Source organism: Anticarsia gemmatalis, chromosome 11 (assembly GCF_050436995.1).
Source record: "Anticarsia gemmatalis isolate Benzon Research Colony breed Stoneville strain chromosome 11, ilAntGemm2 primary, whole genome shotgun sequence".
Taxonomy (NCBI): Eukaryota; Metazoa; Arthropoda; class Insecta; order Lepidoptera; family Erebidae; genus Anticarsia; species Anticarsia gemmatalis.
In genome coordinates, this window is record NC_134755.1 from 8,956,964 (window position 1) to 8,976,178 (window position 19,215).

General features: G+C 34.5%; 1 protein-coding gene across 1 annotated transcript in view; it reads left to right on the forward strand.

Annotated features, from left to right (window-relative positions):
* The first annotated feature begins 9,565 nt into the window (after positions 1-9,565).
* Scr (homeobox sex combs reduced) overlaps positions 9,566-19,215 on the forward strand; it is a 47,764-nt gene continuing 38,114 nt past the window's right edge. Inside the window, exons 1-2 of the mRNA XM_076120006.1 lie at positions 9,566-9,877; positions 12,361-13,273. Coding sequence (XP_075976121.1) covers positions 12,514-13,273 — 760 coding nt within the window. The 5' untranslated portion in view covers positions 9,566-9,877; positions 12,361-12,513. The remainder of the gene's footprint in view (positions 9,878-12,360; positions 13,274-19,215) is intronic.

A 19,215-nucleotide genomic window follows, 5' to 3' on the forward strand; every position in this document is an offset into this window, starting at 1 on the left:
ATATGTAGATTATTGTAGTACAGTAAAGACGAGAATTTGAACCTGGAAGTCTGCTAAAAAAATCCCTTCACTTTCAACAAGTGACAGTTTTTATTCTAAATATCATATAACTTAGAAGAGTCAATCATATATTAACGCTTTTTCTGCAAAGTTGGTTAATTTTCGCTTTCTCGTTAAAATTTTCAAGGCTTGAAATAAATAATAATATGTAGTACAGAAGCAGGACCCCGAAATCGTTTTATTGTCATCGTTTATAAACAATAGTTTTCTATTGAATGACTTGATTAGATAATTTAATAGCAAAACAATTGGTTAGATGTCAGTATTTAAACCAAAGAATCTTAAGCACATATTTTTACATTAAAAAAATAAAGCACTTCGGAATCAGAACCTATCTTTCATTCCGACAGTAGACCTCGTACGGCACTGGGAGTTATGGCCAGAATTATTTTGGAAAATAATAACACAAACAACTCTATGTAGAGGACTCTAGAGTTAAGAAGACTATAACCGCCTTTAATCATTTATTGCACATATGACTATTGGTCTATCCATAGTCCATACGTATGTGCAATAAGTCCCGCATAACAAAATAATCGATTGAATGCCCAATACTTTCATAAAGCGTCTTTTTCTTCTTCCAACCTTTTCTGCTAGTGTTTTTACTGAAGCTGAAACTTGGTAAAAGAATGTCATTAAACATGAGCACTTAATAACATCACACGCTGTCATTGCGAGTGTTTAGCGGCGGTATTAGTAAGGTCGGGCGAGTTCGAACGTTTGACAAGGGGTGACAGTTTGACTAATGATGTTCCACGTCACTCTCTTACTTTCGCCGAGGCGGTGGGTGCAGACCGTGTGGAGTTTGGTAAGTTTCGTATTTTTAGATCTTGTGGGAAAGGTGAAGTAAGTATTTAGATTCAACTGGATGATACTGTTTGAGACAAATTTACGTGATCGTACTGTGTAGAAAATCAGTGTATTGTATACACTATGATGCTAGTGGTTTAAACAACAAAGCTATTGAAAAATTGTTTTGTATGAACTTACCTATTGACATTTTTGAAACTAATTAAATACGAGGAAGGAGTTTGATCAGAAGAGGCTTGCAGTTGTAATATGATGAAATTCTCGTCTAGCTTATAGATATAGTAAAACACGGTCAACTGAATACTGAAGGCAAAACAATATAAATTACTTCGACTTACGTAAGATTGTCAATATTAGAGTTTTTGTTCGATACATTAATTTTCTTTCATTATCCTTGGAAGTACAATTAACACAAGATTTTGGGACACCTTAAATCCAATTCCAGACTAACTAAGGATGATTCCGAACTAAATTGTCTCAAGTTCAAACAGTTCCCAGTATACCCGTAGAGCCGACTTCTTTCCACAGGAGCCGTTGTGTACCAGTACACATTTATTGGACGCTGCCTCACGCTGCCGAACGTGAGTGAACGCTATTGTTTAGAGCTCCCTAGCTTTGCATATTGTATTGATAACTATACAAACACGAGTAGGTGAAAACTTTACAATATAGAGAAAATCTTTCATTGCATATGAAGTGGAGTTCGCAAAAAGCCCTTTTTTGAATAACAAGACGACCTGAAGTTTTCTAATCTTTTGGTTTTTTAATCGTTTAATCTAAAATTTTGCCTATGTCATTCAAAGGGCCTTATAGACCTATTTCTAATGTGAAAATTGGGCATGACGATATTCTTTTAGTGCAATCGCATTAATCTAATGTTTAGTATTTCTTACTTTAAAGTAGTAACTACAAACATACGTAATGTATTATGGCCAATAAAAATATATATATATATATGATAAAAGAGTTATAAGACCTTGATTAATTTGACATTTTGTCCAATATATTGTAGTCTTCTTGAGATAACTCATCACAAAAGCGAAAGCAATTTTTGGGCCTATTCTTATGAATCGCCTGAACAAGTTCTGTACATTTTCAATTACAGATAGTCTGCTCTCTTCAGTGACTTTTGTTGATGCGCTATAGATCTGAGATATAAAAGGCGTAACTTTCATTACTAAACACTAGGCTGTATAAAATTGAGTTTTACCATAAAAGGAAAACTATGAATAGTTTACGAGTAGGTAGCTTTTCATTAGAACTGTACCTTCTTGATCGTTTAACTAACGGTTGGTCCTACCGCGCTAATACATTTTATTAGTAGATACAAGATAAACTAAAAGAAAATGTTGAGGAAATGTACTCATATTTCCGCATAGATTAATATTTTTGATAAATATATGTATGAAATATTATATGAATTCTTATAGTTTACATTGGAATCTAAAGTTTACGTATATTCTCGAGATACTGATAGAATCATGCATTTTATGCACGTAACCAAAAGTCTTCAGACACGTTTCAACATTTATATTGCTGGATACAAGTAATAGGGGGTGAGCCTATTCTTATACACTGTTGATTTCACCAAACTTCGTTCCAAGAAATTGGTAGAGGAAATAATCTATACTACTATTATAAAGCTGAAGAGTTTGTTTGTTTGAACGCGTAAATCTCAGGAACTACAGGTCCGATTTGAAAAACTATTTTTAGATAATTGTTAGATAGCCCATTTATCGAGAAAGGCTATAAGGCTATATATCATCACGCTACGACCAGTAGGAGCAGAGTACCTACCAGTAAAAAATGTTACAAAAACGGGGAAAATGTTGACCCATTCTCTCTTATATGACGCAAGTGAAGTTGCGTTAGCTAGTATCTAACACCTAGCCTGAGAATCGAACCTAAGACGTTGTAAACATAACTACGAATCACAAGATTTTATGATTCTCTACGGATGGAACAAGCATTCGACAATGAAACATTTTTCCATTACCAATTCCATGAGATATTATCAAGAAACTCCTAAAATCATTACTACGTAATAAATTGAATATTTCCTAAAATAAAACTATTAACTACTTATGAAAAACCTAAATTGTACACAAACAAAAAAAAGCACCAAAACTGATATGTCTTAATTACATACAAATTAATTACCTCGTTTTGCATAATTAAATTGTATTTGCATAATTAAGATGTATGTTATAACAAACTGTAGTATGGAATATAATTATGAATAATCACGTCAAATGAGGTCATTGACTCTGTGATATGATCGTTTTAATATTTTATATGAAAGATATTATAGACTAGAGAACGCCCGCGACTTAGTCCGCGTGGAAACCCTTCCCGTGAAAATCTCGATCCCTCGGGAACTCCGGGATAAAAGGTAGCGTCCTATGTGTTATTCTGGGTCTTCAGCTTCAGTACTATTTGCGTGAAAGAGTAACAAACATCCATACATACATACATTCTCACAAAATTTCGCATTTTTAATATTATACTAGGATGTCTACATATTAATATAAGGACTGTTGTAGGAAGTTTAAAGTTAAAACACTCTCAATAAGTGTGCGTAGGATTGTATATAGTCCCAAATTTAGTTCCCGGTTGAAGAAATATTTGAAGACGAGAGTATCAACGTAGTAATGATTAACGTGGTTAACATGTTACCGATACGTTATGGTTGTAGGTTCGAATTCCACAAGCAACACAAGCAACAAATATTTGTGTTTCCACTATTTTTTAGATAATTCAGCGGTTTCAAATGAACTTTGTGTCCCATGTTTCGTAATTTTCACCTAGGGTTAATAATAATTTAAGCCTTTTTCACAATATTGTTTGTTATTAAATAATTTTTACTAACTCTAGTAACGAAAAAACAAAGGTTTAGAACAGTTGCTTAAAATATCATTTTTCTTTTTCCATAACTGTTATTACAGCGCCATCTTTATCAGGGAATATTAAAGAAAGTTTCCGGAGCAAAAAATATCGAGAGCGGCGCCACTGTACACCGTAGAATGATTTGCAGGGTTGGAGATGTATTTTTTTTTCATGACAGTCAGTAAGATTTTATTTTTTCACAGTATAATAGATAAATAATCAAGATTTTACGTAGTTAGTGTTTTGTTGAGATAAGTACTACTAATTAAGTACCTAACACAATGTTATACTCCTATTTTTTTTAGATCTAACAAATTTTAGTATACCTATTCGATTTATTTAGTTTATAACTAAATACATATTGATTTACATAAGTAGATAACTATTTACTGATACTGCAAAGTCATATATTTAAATAAACCCTTAACAAACTTTTTTAAATAACAAGATATTTTACAAATTTTTATTTACAACACACATACATTATTTTTACTCTAGTAAGCAAAGCGTATGAGAACGTAAAGGTTTATGATACCAAGTAGAAAAAAATCATAAATAAGAATCAGAAACTAGTTAATTATGATGAACTCTAACCAAATGCATCACTTTATACGGATATTATTACGAAACATAAGAAATATCATAATATATTCGACATTTCTCTAAAAATTTGAGAGCCTGGTGAAATGTCTCTACGTATTATTCAAATTGGTATCACATACGCGGTGTGTGAGACAGCAGTGCCTCTAGCCTCTAGGTTTAGTAACTGTCATTTTTTTCACGGAAAGTAGAGACTGGTAGAGTCCTCACATAGAAATCTTAAATATACGTAATTCTTAAATACTGAAGTTGTGAAACAAACCAGTGTAATGACAACAAGGATAGAAGAATTACGTCTCTACAATTATTTCTACGCTGATTTTATTAATAGTTGCTTACACAATAAATTAGCGGAAAGTCAAACATACACTGGTATATAAATATACGAATGATAGAGATCTAGTTATTGAAGAAAGAACACGTAGTTTAGTTGTAAGATACTTTACTACTTTCGTAAATACTATCTTACTATCTGATTTCTAATTGAGTATAGTCTAATAGGTAAAGTCAAATTGGTGGTTTTAAAATATTGTGCGTTTCAATGTTAATCCATAAGATTCAGTTTAGTATTGATTTCAAAGAGTTATATTTATCTCTCTCTATAGCATACCTTTAAAGATTTCGTTCTATACAACAACCAACCGCACAGTTCTTGAACTTAAGAATGCAGTAGGATATCCTGACTATCACATTCTTAATTACTCACACGTCAACCAGGAACCAATAAAACCTTATGTGTATTGTTGCGTAATTCTTTAAAAATATTAGATTACAGTTCCATTTCAGTTCTCACAGACGTTTATTCTTATCTAAGTGATATTAGGGAAGGATCAGTTACAAGTACCGAGACAGTATGTACCTACTGGTATTGAAATCTAATTAGTTTTTACGACAAACTCATAAGAGCACATTATAAGAATTTCTAGGTTTAGATTAATAGAACCACGTATTAGCATGGTTTGCTTGACGTGAAGCAAGAATATAATACTTGTTTACCTAATATTTTGACAAGGGTTGTGCTTGAATATATGTATAAAAGCCATATATGTATATTTAACTTGAGACATAAAGTAAATACTACTGTTACGTAAAATTAAGAACTAATGTTGTAAGAAACCTGAAATAGAATTTTATACACAAAATTAATGCACAATCGTAGTTTAAAATGACGATTTTTTGTCCATCATAGATGAAGATTATTGACACACTTACATTGATTTAGGTATATTAAAACGTAAATATTACTGGACATTAAAACGTAATAATTAATAACTGTGTTAAAAAGGTGTATTATTTTTTCTTTTTACAGAAAGGCAATAATATGCATTATTACGTATTGGTCTATCAATGTTAGTTAATAATTATGAGTATATTTGTGTAAGAAAAGTATTTGTTATTACACGCAGGCAGTCCTGATAACGCCAAGAATAAAAAATCAGTTCGTCACTCACCCCTCACTCGAACAAGAGAAACTATCATTTAACAACTACTGGATTCCAATCACGTCGCCAAAAAACGATAGAAAGTTGAATTTTTTGTATAATTTCATAAAGTTTTCAACTATAAAACTGTTTGAAGTTTCTTCATTGACACCCCACTTCAGCGGGTGTGCGGACCAATCGTGAGCCGTCGGGGCACGCAGCAAGCCGCGCCCACGGCCACTGCAATACGCATGCTTCCCCGTCCGAGGAGCGCTCACCGAACCTTCGTCTCACTCCCTCGCATACTAAAACGTAACGCGCGATAGAGACACCAACACATTTGCCATTATGATTACATGCAAATTTTTTATTCATTTGCAAATTAAGTGTTGCATTAAGTAATTATGTGTTATTATGTGGGTATCACGGTTCTTGTTCGTCGTTTAGTCAAAAGAACGCGTGACGATCCGGTCACACTCGAGGGTTGTGCAATGGATGTTATTATCTCTACAATTATAGACAATGAACTTCAAAGAGCGGGCTACATACATTTGTTTTACTCATAATTATATCTCTCAAGTCATAAAGGTCCAGAAAAAATTAAATACCCTGAACATGGTACATGGAGATTATGGCAAATGTACTTTTAATTCATATCAATGTATTTTTTAGGGTGGCAATAATGTAATACTTTGAGCTAAGGATACATTTTGTATTTTTTAATGATAAGATAATGTGCTAACAAAAAACATTAATAAAACAATGCAAAAAATACCCATTTTACAAAAACCTCAACTTTTCAAAGCTTTCAATATACAATATACATAAATTGTAATCTTGCTTCCATCTTAAAAAGGAATTTCCACCTTTGATTCTAAAATCCAGTAAGACATAGAGTCCTGTCAGAGCTCCAATCTGATACAACTCTACCGGAATTCCTTACATTCTTATACTCTACAATAAATTATATTTATCCAAAACCAGTTCTAAGTAAATACCAATAAGCGATTTTTGAATAAACATAAGAAGTCTTTTTCTTTTTGCTGATGAATGATAGAGACAGGTAGAGTCACCCTAAGGTCGTAAATTACTTTGGTGGTTGTGGCAACATGTGTGTTGTCGCGTGACTAGCCGATTATTAAGTCGTAATAAATTTTATGGCCCTCGAGACTAGGGTAGGTGTCTTTGGGGACATCCGACAGACCTCATAATTTTTTGTGTGATTAACAAAGTAGTCTAGGTTACAAATGAGAAAGAATGTCTTGAATTTAAAAACGAACTATAAATATGAAATTTTGTCAGTAGGCGTTTGCCTACAGGGAGCTTAAATACGTTAACAAAGCCTCAAGCAGATTGGAACAAAAGGTGTTCTGGTATAAAGTTGATGGCTCAGCCAGGCTAGCCTTAAGCTATAGCCTGCAATAAATATATATAATATCTACGACATTGCTCATTGTTGAAACGTTTCAGCAACGAATATCTTACGACAAAATGAAATACGAGTACGTTTAAATTAAGTTCATATAATAATAAAGATGATGGCCTTTTAAAATCGTTAATAAACACTGATATGTAAGAAAAATGCGTAAAAACATTTCTTTCATTTGGTTTATTAAATCATCAGTGTTAATTTTTTTTAACCAATTGGTCATCCCACCACAAAAGTTTTCGTCAAAATTACTCATATTAACAAACAATGCTCTACATTTCCCAAAACTCTACATTCAAAAGTTCCCAAGTTCCGTGCATTGTAAAAAATGTACACCACGCAGCTGAAATTTATCATTCTGAGTGATACAAGTGGTGTGGCGTCATAATTAGCACTTAATTATAATTAAGCCACCAATCTGCAGGACTAATGTGTGTGTCAGTGATTCGTTGGTCAACTATAATGTTGACTCTACATTGTTTTGTCGAAACATTTTTGTTTCTAAATTGTTGATTGTATCGTATTTTTAAATGACTATGTTGATCTCAATATGGTGTGCAACAATATTTATGGGAATGTAGAGTCTATTTCCAGTTCTTTTTTATATGTTCTTGAAAGTGTTTAAAAATCAGGTGTAGTTTAAGCAATCTATCTGAATGTTAAGGTCCTTTTTAACTAAAAAGCTCTTAGAACTCATTTAACCAAATCATCAATATTTCACCGAAGATTGGTAGCCAACCATATTTAAATAAATAATTTTAATAAAGCCATGTTGTGTCAGTTTCTATAAAATGAAATAATTTACAACTTTAATTACCAAAATTAATAAAAAATGTGTTGTCAGTTCATTTTGACGCGATGATTGGAACAAATTATTGTGAAAATTGCATCTGAACGCCAACAAGAATTGTATGCCAAATAGTGTTAATTAGTCATTTTAGAACTCCACACAATCCTGGCTACATCACACAACTTGGTATCAATAGTAAAACTGCAATTATTTATAAAAACAAGACATACTTATCTCTATGAGAAGAAAGCATGATTTTATGTATGTATAAGTCATATATATTACGCCATGAACATTTGCATAGCAAGCAACTACATTTTGGTGTGTCTTTTCTGTGACATTAAAGTTAGAACTTGGCAATACATAAGCATTTTTATTATTTAATAGAGAATAAGACATTTGTCTTCCATCTCAAGTAATCGTAAGTGATGATGAAGACGAGGACGGATAGCCAAGAGACATCCATTTATTCTGCCATGTAGTGAAATGTATTCAGCTATCGACCAAAAAACTGCCTATTTATTTAAAGATTTAAACTGCCAGTCTATATAAACTCTACCCAGTTTATTGTGACATTAGTAGCAGTAATTACTGCATTTTATTTTGGTGAAGACGGTTCTTCCCTAGGTCTCTACATATCTTCAAAACAATACAACGCACTATATTTGATACATTTACAGGCATTCTATACTTGAAAATTCCACTTACTTCAACGACTCTACCAAAACTCTACATAGTTAGAACTGCAGCAAAAATGCCTTTACAATCTACTCCACAATATGCATATAATTATGATAATATAGGCTGGTGATACATTTGAGCGTGGTGTGGTAATTTTTACTCCTCACTAAGACGTCTCTACGTCACGTTGATGTATGGCCCTTGTCCGCTCATCTAGACTAGGACTAAGCACTTTGCTTGACGAGTTATAGTATGCTCCTGGCTCATACGTTTTGTTATTGTAATTATGTTGATGCGAATATAATTGGTAATGAGTTTCGAAATTATGTGGTTTGAAAGTCTCGCTGGTACAGGAGATGGATGTGAACTATTGAGTCTGATGCTCTGGTTCCAAATTATACTTTATCTACTTAACTCCAAAAGTGATCTCATTTATATGATATTCAATTAAGAATATGATGGTATCGGTTTATTAATCAGAATACAGCCAAATATTACTAATTTAATGAAAAATCACAGATCAACACTACAATAAACTCTTAAAATAAAAAAAAAGCAGAACACGTTAAAAAATATCCATAAAAGCCTAATAAACTTTTCAATACGGAAAAGACAATAAAAATCGTAAAGAGATTGCAGTTCACGGCAACCGACGATCGTTTACCATCCATAATCATCAATCGGTCCATTGAAATCGGATACGTGGTGTTGCGACGGTGTACCCTAATTACGCTAATCGGAGAAGCGAAGAGCGAGGAACAGAGGTTGGCGTAAGCGGGAGCGGGCGCGAGAGGCGCACGTGGCGGGCTCAGGTGCGCCCCGCCCCGCTCGCCCCGCCCGCCGCTAGTTTGACGCCGCGTCAACTCAGCCGCTCACCTCGTCGTCAGACGCGCGCTGCACTCGACGCTCGAACGCCGGGAAAACACGAGTCGTTTTTCGCCGCGACGACACGCACCGAAGTTTTCCGAATTCGAATTTTTAAAGTTCGATCCTTTGAGAGACTCGTAACGGTCGTATTTGAATTTAGTAAATTCTGTTGTTCTATGATTTTTTCTTTTTAGTAAAATATTATTTTTTGTGAAAAGTGTCTGCAAATAAACTTGTGGGATGTTTTGTGATTGTATCGACGAAGAGATTGGTTGTGATTTGTCGTAAAGTTGGCAGTTGCCGCTGTTGGTCACTCTAAAGCATTGAATTGGAGTGAGTATATTAAATGTTACCATTTTATTTTTTTATCGTAATGTAATTTTTCGTCATTGAAAATTATCGCCAATTGATAGAGTCGAAGTTGAAAAGGCGCGAGTCGAGATATCAAAGCGTGTCGCAGTAAATCTCCCAGGACGCAGTGGATTTTAACTGTCCACTTGACACGGAACATTAAAAGTTATTATATCCACAGAGCTTTGGGCATTAGCGGTTATTAAAATAGTTTTATGGCTTCATTTATTGATATTTATTGGAATAGAATAGTTTTGTTTTTTTTTCGTTGTAGTTTGGAATATTATCCTATTTCCACAGTAGATAATATTAAGAGATAAGGCCTGTCTTGATTTATTGTAAGTTGGATTATAATACTATCATGAATAAAATATTCTTAGTTCGGACGCAAAACTTCCTTCAATACTTTGGAGATATATTTATTTCCCTAGAAATGTAACCCATGGAACTAGTAGAAAATATCCCGAAACGAACAGTTAAAAAGCTTTTTAAAAAAGACAACTCAAATGACAAAAGTAATTTAATTAAAATAACACCAGAAACGGCTCACCAAATAAAAATCACATAGGAGCCGTCTTAACCGAATGACAATAAAAGCTATCAAAATGCCGAATTAAAATTAAAACAGACATCCGAGGCATGCTCATCAAAGGATGTCTGGGAATAAACAACTGTGCTGTGAGAAAAAAAGTTAAAAAGAAAAAAAAAAACAAAAAGCAATGAAATCGTTCGGCCCATTTAATGTGGACCGGACGGGAGTGACAAAAATTCTAAACTGAAATAAACTGAACACATGTGACTGTATGTCAGTGTAGGCAAAGGCAACAATATGTAATGCCAGACAAATACACTGAATTGTAGTCAAAATAAATTGTAATGTATGTATCGAGGAATTCGACAGTTGCAAAGTTGTGTGAAATGCGCAATTTGTATTTTATATTTAAAACTACATTTGCGAAACTTATTTGTCGTTTAACTTATAATTATACCTAGAAGATATAATATTATAGTTTAACGATTAATTTCAAGAATACCTTGCAGGGTTTGTGCAAAATTATTAATAAGTGCTAGATTACTTATTTTATACTTCCCATCTAAACTTTGTTCGTAATTAAACTTTTTTGCTTCAAGTACACGTAGAATTGCAATTATCTTTTATTATTTGCAATTATCTAGTGGTTTAGTAGATCAAACATGTTATTATATTTTTTATTTTAGCGCCATTCATATCTAAAGAACATGTGTATTACCTTTATTTGGTTTTCAAATCCGTTAATAATATACTTTTTGTACTTTACATCGCGGTATAGTTCTTGAAATAAAACGATGACTCAAATATTTGAATAAGATTACAATCTATATTGTGTTATAAATCTTGTAAAGTACTTAATTTCATTTAATTATGAATATTCGCTGGTTTCGCTAATGCCATGTTCTTAGCAAAAAAATATGTTAACATTCCGGTTTGATATTTAAATGTATTATGCTTCTCAAGATATGATAAGCCGCAATACTACAAGTAAGAATATATCAAAAGTATTGCTTAGTTGGAACACCCAATTAAAATATACAATAAATCTTTGTTATTTTCATTCGATTACGGCAACCTGATTGTATAAACCTAACCAGTTAAAAACAGTTCAAACAGTTGATGAATCCCACATATTGCAAATATCCTTAATTCACGCACGTATTACGCTAAAATCGTTATTTATGAGAATAAAATTTATGATAACAGCAATGTCCGACCGAAATTCACACATTTGTCATTCGGCGAGCAAACTCGACAAATAAATCGGGTGCACAATGACTGCTAATTTGCTCATAAAGATGTATGCACCGAGCGAGTTCATAAATCCGGTGAAGTCACATTCGGCCTACCGCTTACACCCATAAACCTCTGCGGACACTTTTATAGCCCTACCACGTGGCGGAGACGCAGTTTTTTCCGCACTTGACTTGACATGTGTACTGCGCCTTAGGAAGTCACATCCCTATATTAATTTATTGTTTTAGAATAGACCCCCAGCGTGACGCAAGTGGTACACGTGTTTAGTGATTTATGCAATTCTACCACTGAGTACTGCTTAAACGAAAGTGACCGTAAAATGAACCACGTTGCGAACTTACGTTATCGGCGGTGATTAGAGCCCACCCTGGCGAATACTTGTAGCGGCTAATCATACAAGAGCTTTTTTGCAATACCTCCCCGTAGATAATAGACCTATTTCAGTTCACAACTCAAAAAACATTCATGTTTTTCATAAAAAAATACTCATTGGTTTTTCCCAAATGTAGTTTATCGGGTTTTGTAATAAAACATTTTTGTTTGGATCATAAATCACATTCGACACAGCACAATACATATTTAAATCAAACACTTAAGATATGGTCTGTGATACAACATCTATCACGTATAACGAGGCGACGCTCTTGACCAACTAATGTGTCTCATTTTATCACAGGTCCATCAATCAAGCTCCACTCTACGGGGACAATTGAAGCGGACCGCGAACATCAGTAGCACTTAACATGTCCAACTAGACTATTCAGTGCTCGTCCAAACGATGACAAGTGTCGAGTGATCTTGAGAAAGAGGATAAAACACGCTGTTATCGATGAACGAATTAAATTACAACGCTGGGATGAGCTCCTACCAGTTCGTCAACTCGCTCGCTTCCTGCTATGGGAACCAAGGGCCGGGGCGTACTGGTACGCCCGTCGAACAAACCGGCCACCCGGGTCTCCCAACACCAGGAGCTGATTACTACAACCCAAATGCGGCGGCTACGGCGTATCCGAATGCTTGCTATTCTCCGCCGCAAGTGGGGCACCACTATCCGCAGCACCCTTACGGGACGCCCGCCTCCGGGGCTCACATGCAGCCTCAAACAATGATAGATTACACCCAACTACATCCACAAAGATTGGGTAGCACTGCAAGCCACATGCACCAGCATTCAAATCCAAGCCCTGGAGCTTTGTCGCCCAACTTGATGTCCACACCGCCGAGCCAAGCGGCCGGCGCTAGTTGTAAATTCGCGGATTCGACATCTACTACTGGAGTAGCATCTCCTCAAGATTTGTCCACATCTTCTGGACCAGGGAGAACTTCGCCTGGATTTGGCGTCGGACAGAACGCCAGTGGAACCACCAGCACAAAATTAGGATTGACTACGCCTATTGCCTCTCCAGTGGAACACAAAGCTAGTGTGAATCAGAATATATCGAGCCCTGCCTCGAGCACGTCCAGCAATGAGAGTAACGAGGCCAATAACTCAAGCTCAAACACGAAGAATTCAAAGTCGTCGGCATCGAACTCCCAGGCGAATCCTCCGCAAATATACCCCTGGATGAAGCGAGTACATCTTGGACAAAGTAAGTGGAAACATTTTGTTAATTATTTTCTTAATTTTATGTTCATAACGGTGATTTCCGTTTTAACTAATGATTTTTCCACCGCGAGCATAATCAACATTATAAACGGCTCGATTCACACTTTTTTACCGCAAGCGTGAAATCATAAATGATTTAGCCTCGACGGCTAAACTAATAACGGCAGCGACGACCACGCCTCTATCAAAAACCAACAGTTTGAAGTAATAGAAATAAAACAATCCATCAATTGGATGCCGAGGTGGAGACAAAACAAATTATATATCTATTTATTATGCATTAGCATGCATTAATGTTGGATCGATATGGCCGGCTGATGGATGGTGTCCATAATAAGGCATAATGGCTTTGTTGGCGGGCGCTTACAACTGAACATCCGAAGCCTTTTTTCTTCACGTATCCTAATGATGAGAAAAGTGCGTAGTCACCGTGACGTTTCATTTGACGGATATAACCTTAAAGCGTGAATTGGGTTATTCAAGGGTTAATCTGTTTTAAATTAGAATTCGGGAGCAACCGGTGAACTATTTATTATTTTTTCATGCTTCTTTATTTGAAATTCTGGATTTGTTTAACATTTGCACGCGTGGAGAAGTTGTGTTGTTTGCAATTAAAGCAATTTAAAAATCGATTATTAATCGTTGATGCGTAGATAGTTTCTAGAAATAAGTGGTTAAAAATACAGTTTGAAAATTAAAAAGAGATCTATCAGGCGGATAATAATATGTAACAAGATGCAGGATGGCGGAGCGCCTGTCACGGAGATGTCGCGATATAAAGACAAGAGCAGATGTCGCCGGCCCACTGCTTCGTAGAATCATTCCAGTATTGTTACTCGTACAGCAAATCTATTCCGACCTTGTCAAGGTTCACACCGCTCTTAATTGGTTTATTTTTGCAGATGTCCCATTTTATGTGTCACTCTAATAAAAGTGACCGTGTTTTCTATTATTTTCAACTGTTACTATGTTTTAGCTAATTCAACGGACATTACAAATTCAAGTTGACAATTTGCGCGTTTGTTTCGCTATGTTTTCATCAAGATGTCCTCTGGAGCTGAACTTTAAAACTTAAATATTCCGTTTTGTTTGTCAGTTTCAATGCTGAACATTATTCTTGAACATTTTATTTGTTAAATATTATCAATACATGCTAACTAAATGACTTACCTATAAATAATGCAGCGTTTATAATGTTTTTAAGTAAACGGACGTCAAATAAAGCTATTAATATCTTGAAAAGGAATTGCAGTGAACAATTTTCTTCTTTTATTTCTCTTTGTCATATATTGAAGAATGGTATGTCGTACTTTAATTATATTATTAACGTTATTAAATTCATCAAAAAACATTATATACAAAAATAACTGGCATGTGGAAAAAAAAATGATATACGTAAACGGAATAAAATGGCATTGTATAAATGTGAAGAATTAATGTGCGGTTATTAATCAAAGGACTGTCATCGGGGATGATTGCAAGCACCCGGTGGTACATGACACTTATTACAAATTACCTGAAGACCCGTTTAACAAAATAAATAGTACGTTTACATTCGTACGGCAAACCCTGCTATTACAACAAGTCCGTAGGTTTGACAAAGCCTTATTAAAATGTATCATTCAGCCGTTAGGCCTATTGCACACCGACGACTTTGCAAATCGCGCGTTTGTTTTTTGTACTCATTGTAGTTTTTAATCAATGGGTTATTTAATGGCAATGATTTAAAGTTCGTTAACACTGTTTAATAATACTATGTAATTAAAGCCTATTTTACTTCCCACGTTTAGGCCGACCACGCATTGTTAGACGTTTTTGACGTTGATTGCCGTTTTTCTTGATATGACAAAATGCGTGTAGACAGTAGTAACGGTCATTATCTAATAATCAAATTGAAATGTCCAATATTGTAGTATTATCACATTCTTGCGCAGTTAATTACCGGTTAGCTTGCTTATCAGGTGGAATTTTGGCGATTGACTTTATATATTTTCTATCACTATATCTATTAAATAGTTTATCCGATACATATCCAAACCCATGGAACTGACAATTGACTTTTAAACTAAATTAGTTCTCTTAACATACGTTAGAGGCGCTGTAAGAATGTCATAAAAAACGAGTTGCAAGTTATCCATAATGTCTTTATTCTAAACTACATTTCTTTTCAACAGCGATATAGAAAAGCCATTGATAGCGTTTTATAGAACAATAGTGAATCAGTATCACGTTATTTTGATTAATTACGCATACTTCTTATATCTCTATTACAAAGCACTGCTAATACGTGGGAGTGTAACTTGTATTTCTAGTTCAAGTTGAATGAATCTTATCATACAATGCTGGTTTGTTTTATCATACTCTTTAAGATTACACTGCTGCAGTTGCAACTTTTTTGAATTCAAAAGGGTTATAGTTGTATTTGTTTTTTATCTAAATGTTTTTGTATTTATAAATGCTTAGGCTAGTAAATAAAGAATGATGCATAGTACTGCATTTTCACTTGTAAGAATGGCGTTTTGTTTGCTCCTAGAGGTCGCAACGTAATGTTAAATAGTTTTCAATGAAAGCCTTGTTTGAAAACTTGCTGCTAGTACCAAATATTCATGTCACATTAAAAATAAATTATTTTTTTTAGCTTTAATATGATATGATCATGTCAATTTTCGAGCAATATATGGATATAATTCCAACTTAAATATGATATTTAGGTCTTACGCACTAAATACTCGCAAATACACGATCAAAAGAAAAAAAAACGGACGTAACATTTCAAGCTCTCGTAGTTTGAAATAACTCAGTCTTGTATGTAGCGGGCCGATATATGCAAATAGAGTTGGCAAGCTAGGTCGCGGCCCTTACATGTTCGGTGGTAATAAGTCAAGAAGTCAAGCCACCCCCGTGCGTGCCGTCTGACGACTTATAAGAATTCAATACACCGTTATTTAGCACCAGCTACATACGATATTAACGTGTAAATTAAGTTGTAAGGGTGTGATTGAAACTGTAGTGAAAGACAAACGATGGACTCTTGGCTTGCAATGATAGGTGCATTGTAGTGCCAAGAATTGCCAATCTTTTTCACTACGTCATACGGCATTGTGTACAATAGGCGTACTAAGCTTCAGCCTGCTTCTTTGTCTTCGCTAAATAATAATTATCATCGGTGAAGTTCCGACTATTTTTCGATAAAAGTAACTTGTGTTAAAGGAGAAATGGCAGCATTAGTATGACAGCTTATAATATTAACGTTAGCTAATAAACATAGTTAACCTTAAAGTTTAAAAAAGATAAGCTTCTACTTGCAACGTCGTCTGCATTGGAAGGTTTCCCGACTTCCCGAGGGTCAAAATATAAAGTTTTTTCAATACATTCAGTAGTTTATTGCAGGAATGAGTTACATACACACATCCCAACAATCTTATGCATTTATATTAGTAGGAAGTAAGATATTTATAGTCTAGTATACATGACGGGTATTATTCATAATCGTAGAAAACCACGCCTTGTTCCCAGGGAGGCTAAGGAACGCAACGGATATTATTCTCTAGAAGTATTCATGAATTAAATTTATCAAAGCTCATACATACATACATACATAAAACTACGCCTTTTTCCTATACGCGTAGGCAGAGAACAGAGAGCGCCACTTGGTACAATCCTTACAAACTTCGATGCCACACAAGACCGCCGGTTACGAGTAACCTAACCTTTTTCAAGACATCACCGATGTGATCTTTGAATCTTTCTAAGACGTCACCTTCCTAAAGCTCCTAATGAATTGAAAATCAATACATTTGATGTATGAATTGCGAAACGCCTCGGCGATCATCAATTTTAAAGTAACATGTTCCGCCGCTACATGTGACATTAACGTACCTAAAAAATACCGAACTAATACCTTTCTGAAATAATTAGGCTCCTTTAAAGACATTTCCGTTTAGGTATCGGTAAAGAAAATTTCTTGTTGCTTTGATAATAAAGGCGATATTAGCTTGGATCGAATTCTTAACTATTGAGTGAGTAAAAAAGACAAAAACTTTAAATAAACTTTTTACATAACAAATATTATTTTGAGTCTAGTTAGTATACTACATAATTAACAGCTTATTATAGTAATATTTAATAATTTTTCATTGCTTAAGATAAGTCAAGCAAAGTCTTTCCCTCAGATAGATAGACTTTAGTAAGTATTGAGTAATAGTTGAAGTAGTTGCTTGTCAAAAATGAAACAGGCACTCAGTCAGTCCAAAAACTGAATTTTGCTAGTAATTGTGCAAACCTTATTACAAATTGCCTTCGAACTTCTCTTCATGCAGTCGCGCAATTTATGGGACGTCAAAATTTCGTGGAAAGCTTCGATTCAAATCTTACATCGTATGAACCATGAAAGTTCAGCAAACTTAAAGCTTAAATGTCAAGAATTCAATAAGGCACTTCATTATAAGAAATATTAAGTTTTATAAAAGGAGAAAGTGTGAAAATTTCCTCAAGATATGTTCAAAAGTATATAATTTAACAGGCATTCATTAAAATAAATCAGATTCACGTTTTTGTTGGAGTGGGAAGCCGCGCCTTATTGCACCAGGTTTCGTAAGTTTGATTCACTTACAGACCGAATATTCTTCAGTTAATTGGCGTTTGTGATTAATGTTGCCAAAATTACTGTAAAAATATAAATTTTAATTTGCTTTACAAATACTGGGGTCGTATTTCCTTCCGTAACAAGTCCAAGCGTTGCTTTCTTTCAAAAGGTGTTCAAAGAATTCTCAGGCATTCAACGTCTCATCAAGATTTTTTCCTTTACCGTTAAACGATAATCATTTCGCTCTGTGTGGGCTGTGGGAGTTTTAATAAGGATTACAAAACTTTTTACAATATGACTTAATACCGACGGTTTGACGCGTATTTCCTTCCTATACGTTGCGTGTTCTCATGTTTCTAAGTTGCTTTGAACGACAGTCGCGATTGCAAGATTTCATAATACCAATTGACTAGACAAATTACACGTTGACTTCTTCGATGACGTCGCTGGATATTCGATTAAGAATCAGACTAATAATAGTGAACTATCATCAAAATAGCCTTAGGCTTTTGGATTTATTGTTAACAAGCTGTTCCGTGCTGGTATTTCTCAGGCAAAAGTCTGTCTTAGTATTTTGAACACCAACTATTTGCTAGTGACTGCTATTTTCTTGTCAAAACTTCGCAATTTTTTTGACGATAAAGCTAAATTTTCAGTACCGTATTTACTTTAATATTAATCAAGTAAGACTCAAGAATATACTCAGTTTCTTTCACACAGTTTTTATCTAGTTACATACGGTAACATGGAATATAAGTTGAAATAGTACATTTCATTTTTTAAACTGTTAGCAGCTAAACACCGCACTTAATTTATTCTAAGTACAACAATATTTTATAGTTAAAACGGCAAAATAAACAACCGACTGAAATTCTTTCACGAAGCGATAAGGAAAACCTCACGCGAATTAGTTTATAGTCCAACTAAAACCGAGACTAATTTTATACCGGTTATACTAATCTTTACTTATTATTTTAAAATATATTTTCGTTTAAATAAAATTTATAACCGGTTGAAATTTTCGTTGGTTGGTCTTTAATTAAGCTTCTTATATACCTATGCATACAGTCTATTATACTTGAAGGTGCATGCAAAGCTGTATGACCCGCGTTGCGCCATTAATAATGTTAGTTCCATGTATTAGGGGGCAAGCCTATTCCCAAAAACCGGGCATCTTACCAAATTCGGGACCACTTTTTAGATTATCTAATACAAATTAGGTATAACCAGACGAATTCCCTTTTGATCTAACCTGGGAGTCGAACCCGGGATCTAATAGTGAGCAGTTGCATACGCTACCTAATAAACTTGTAGTAGCAGTTTTGCCCGCGGTTATAACT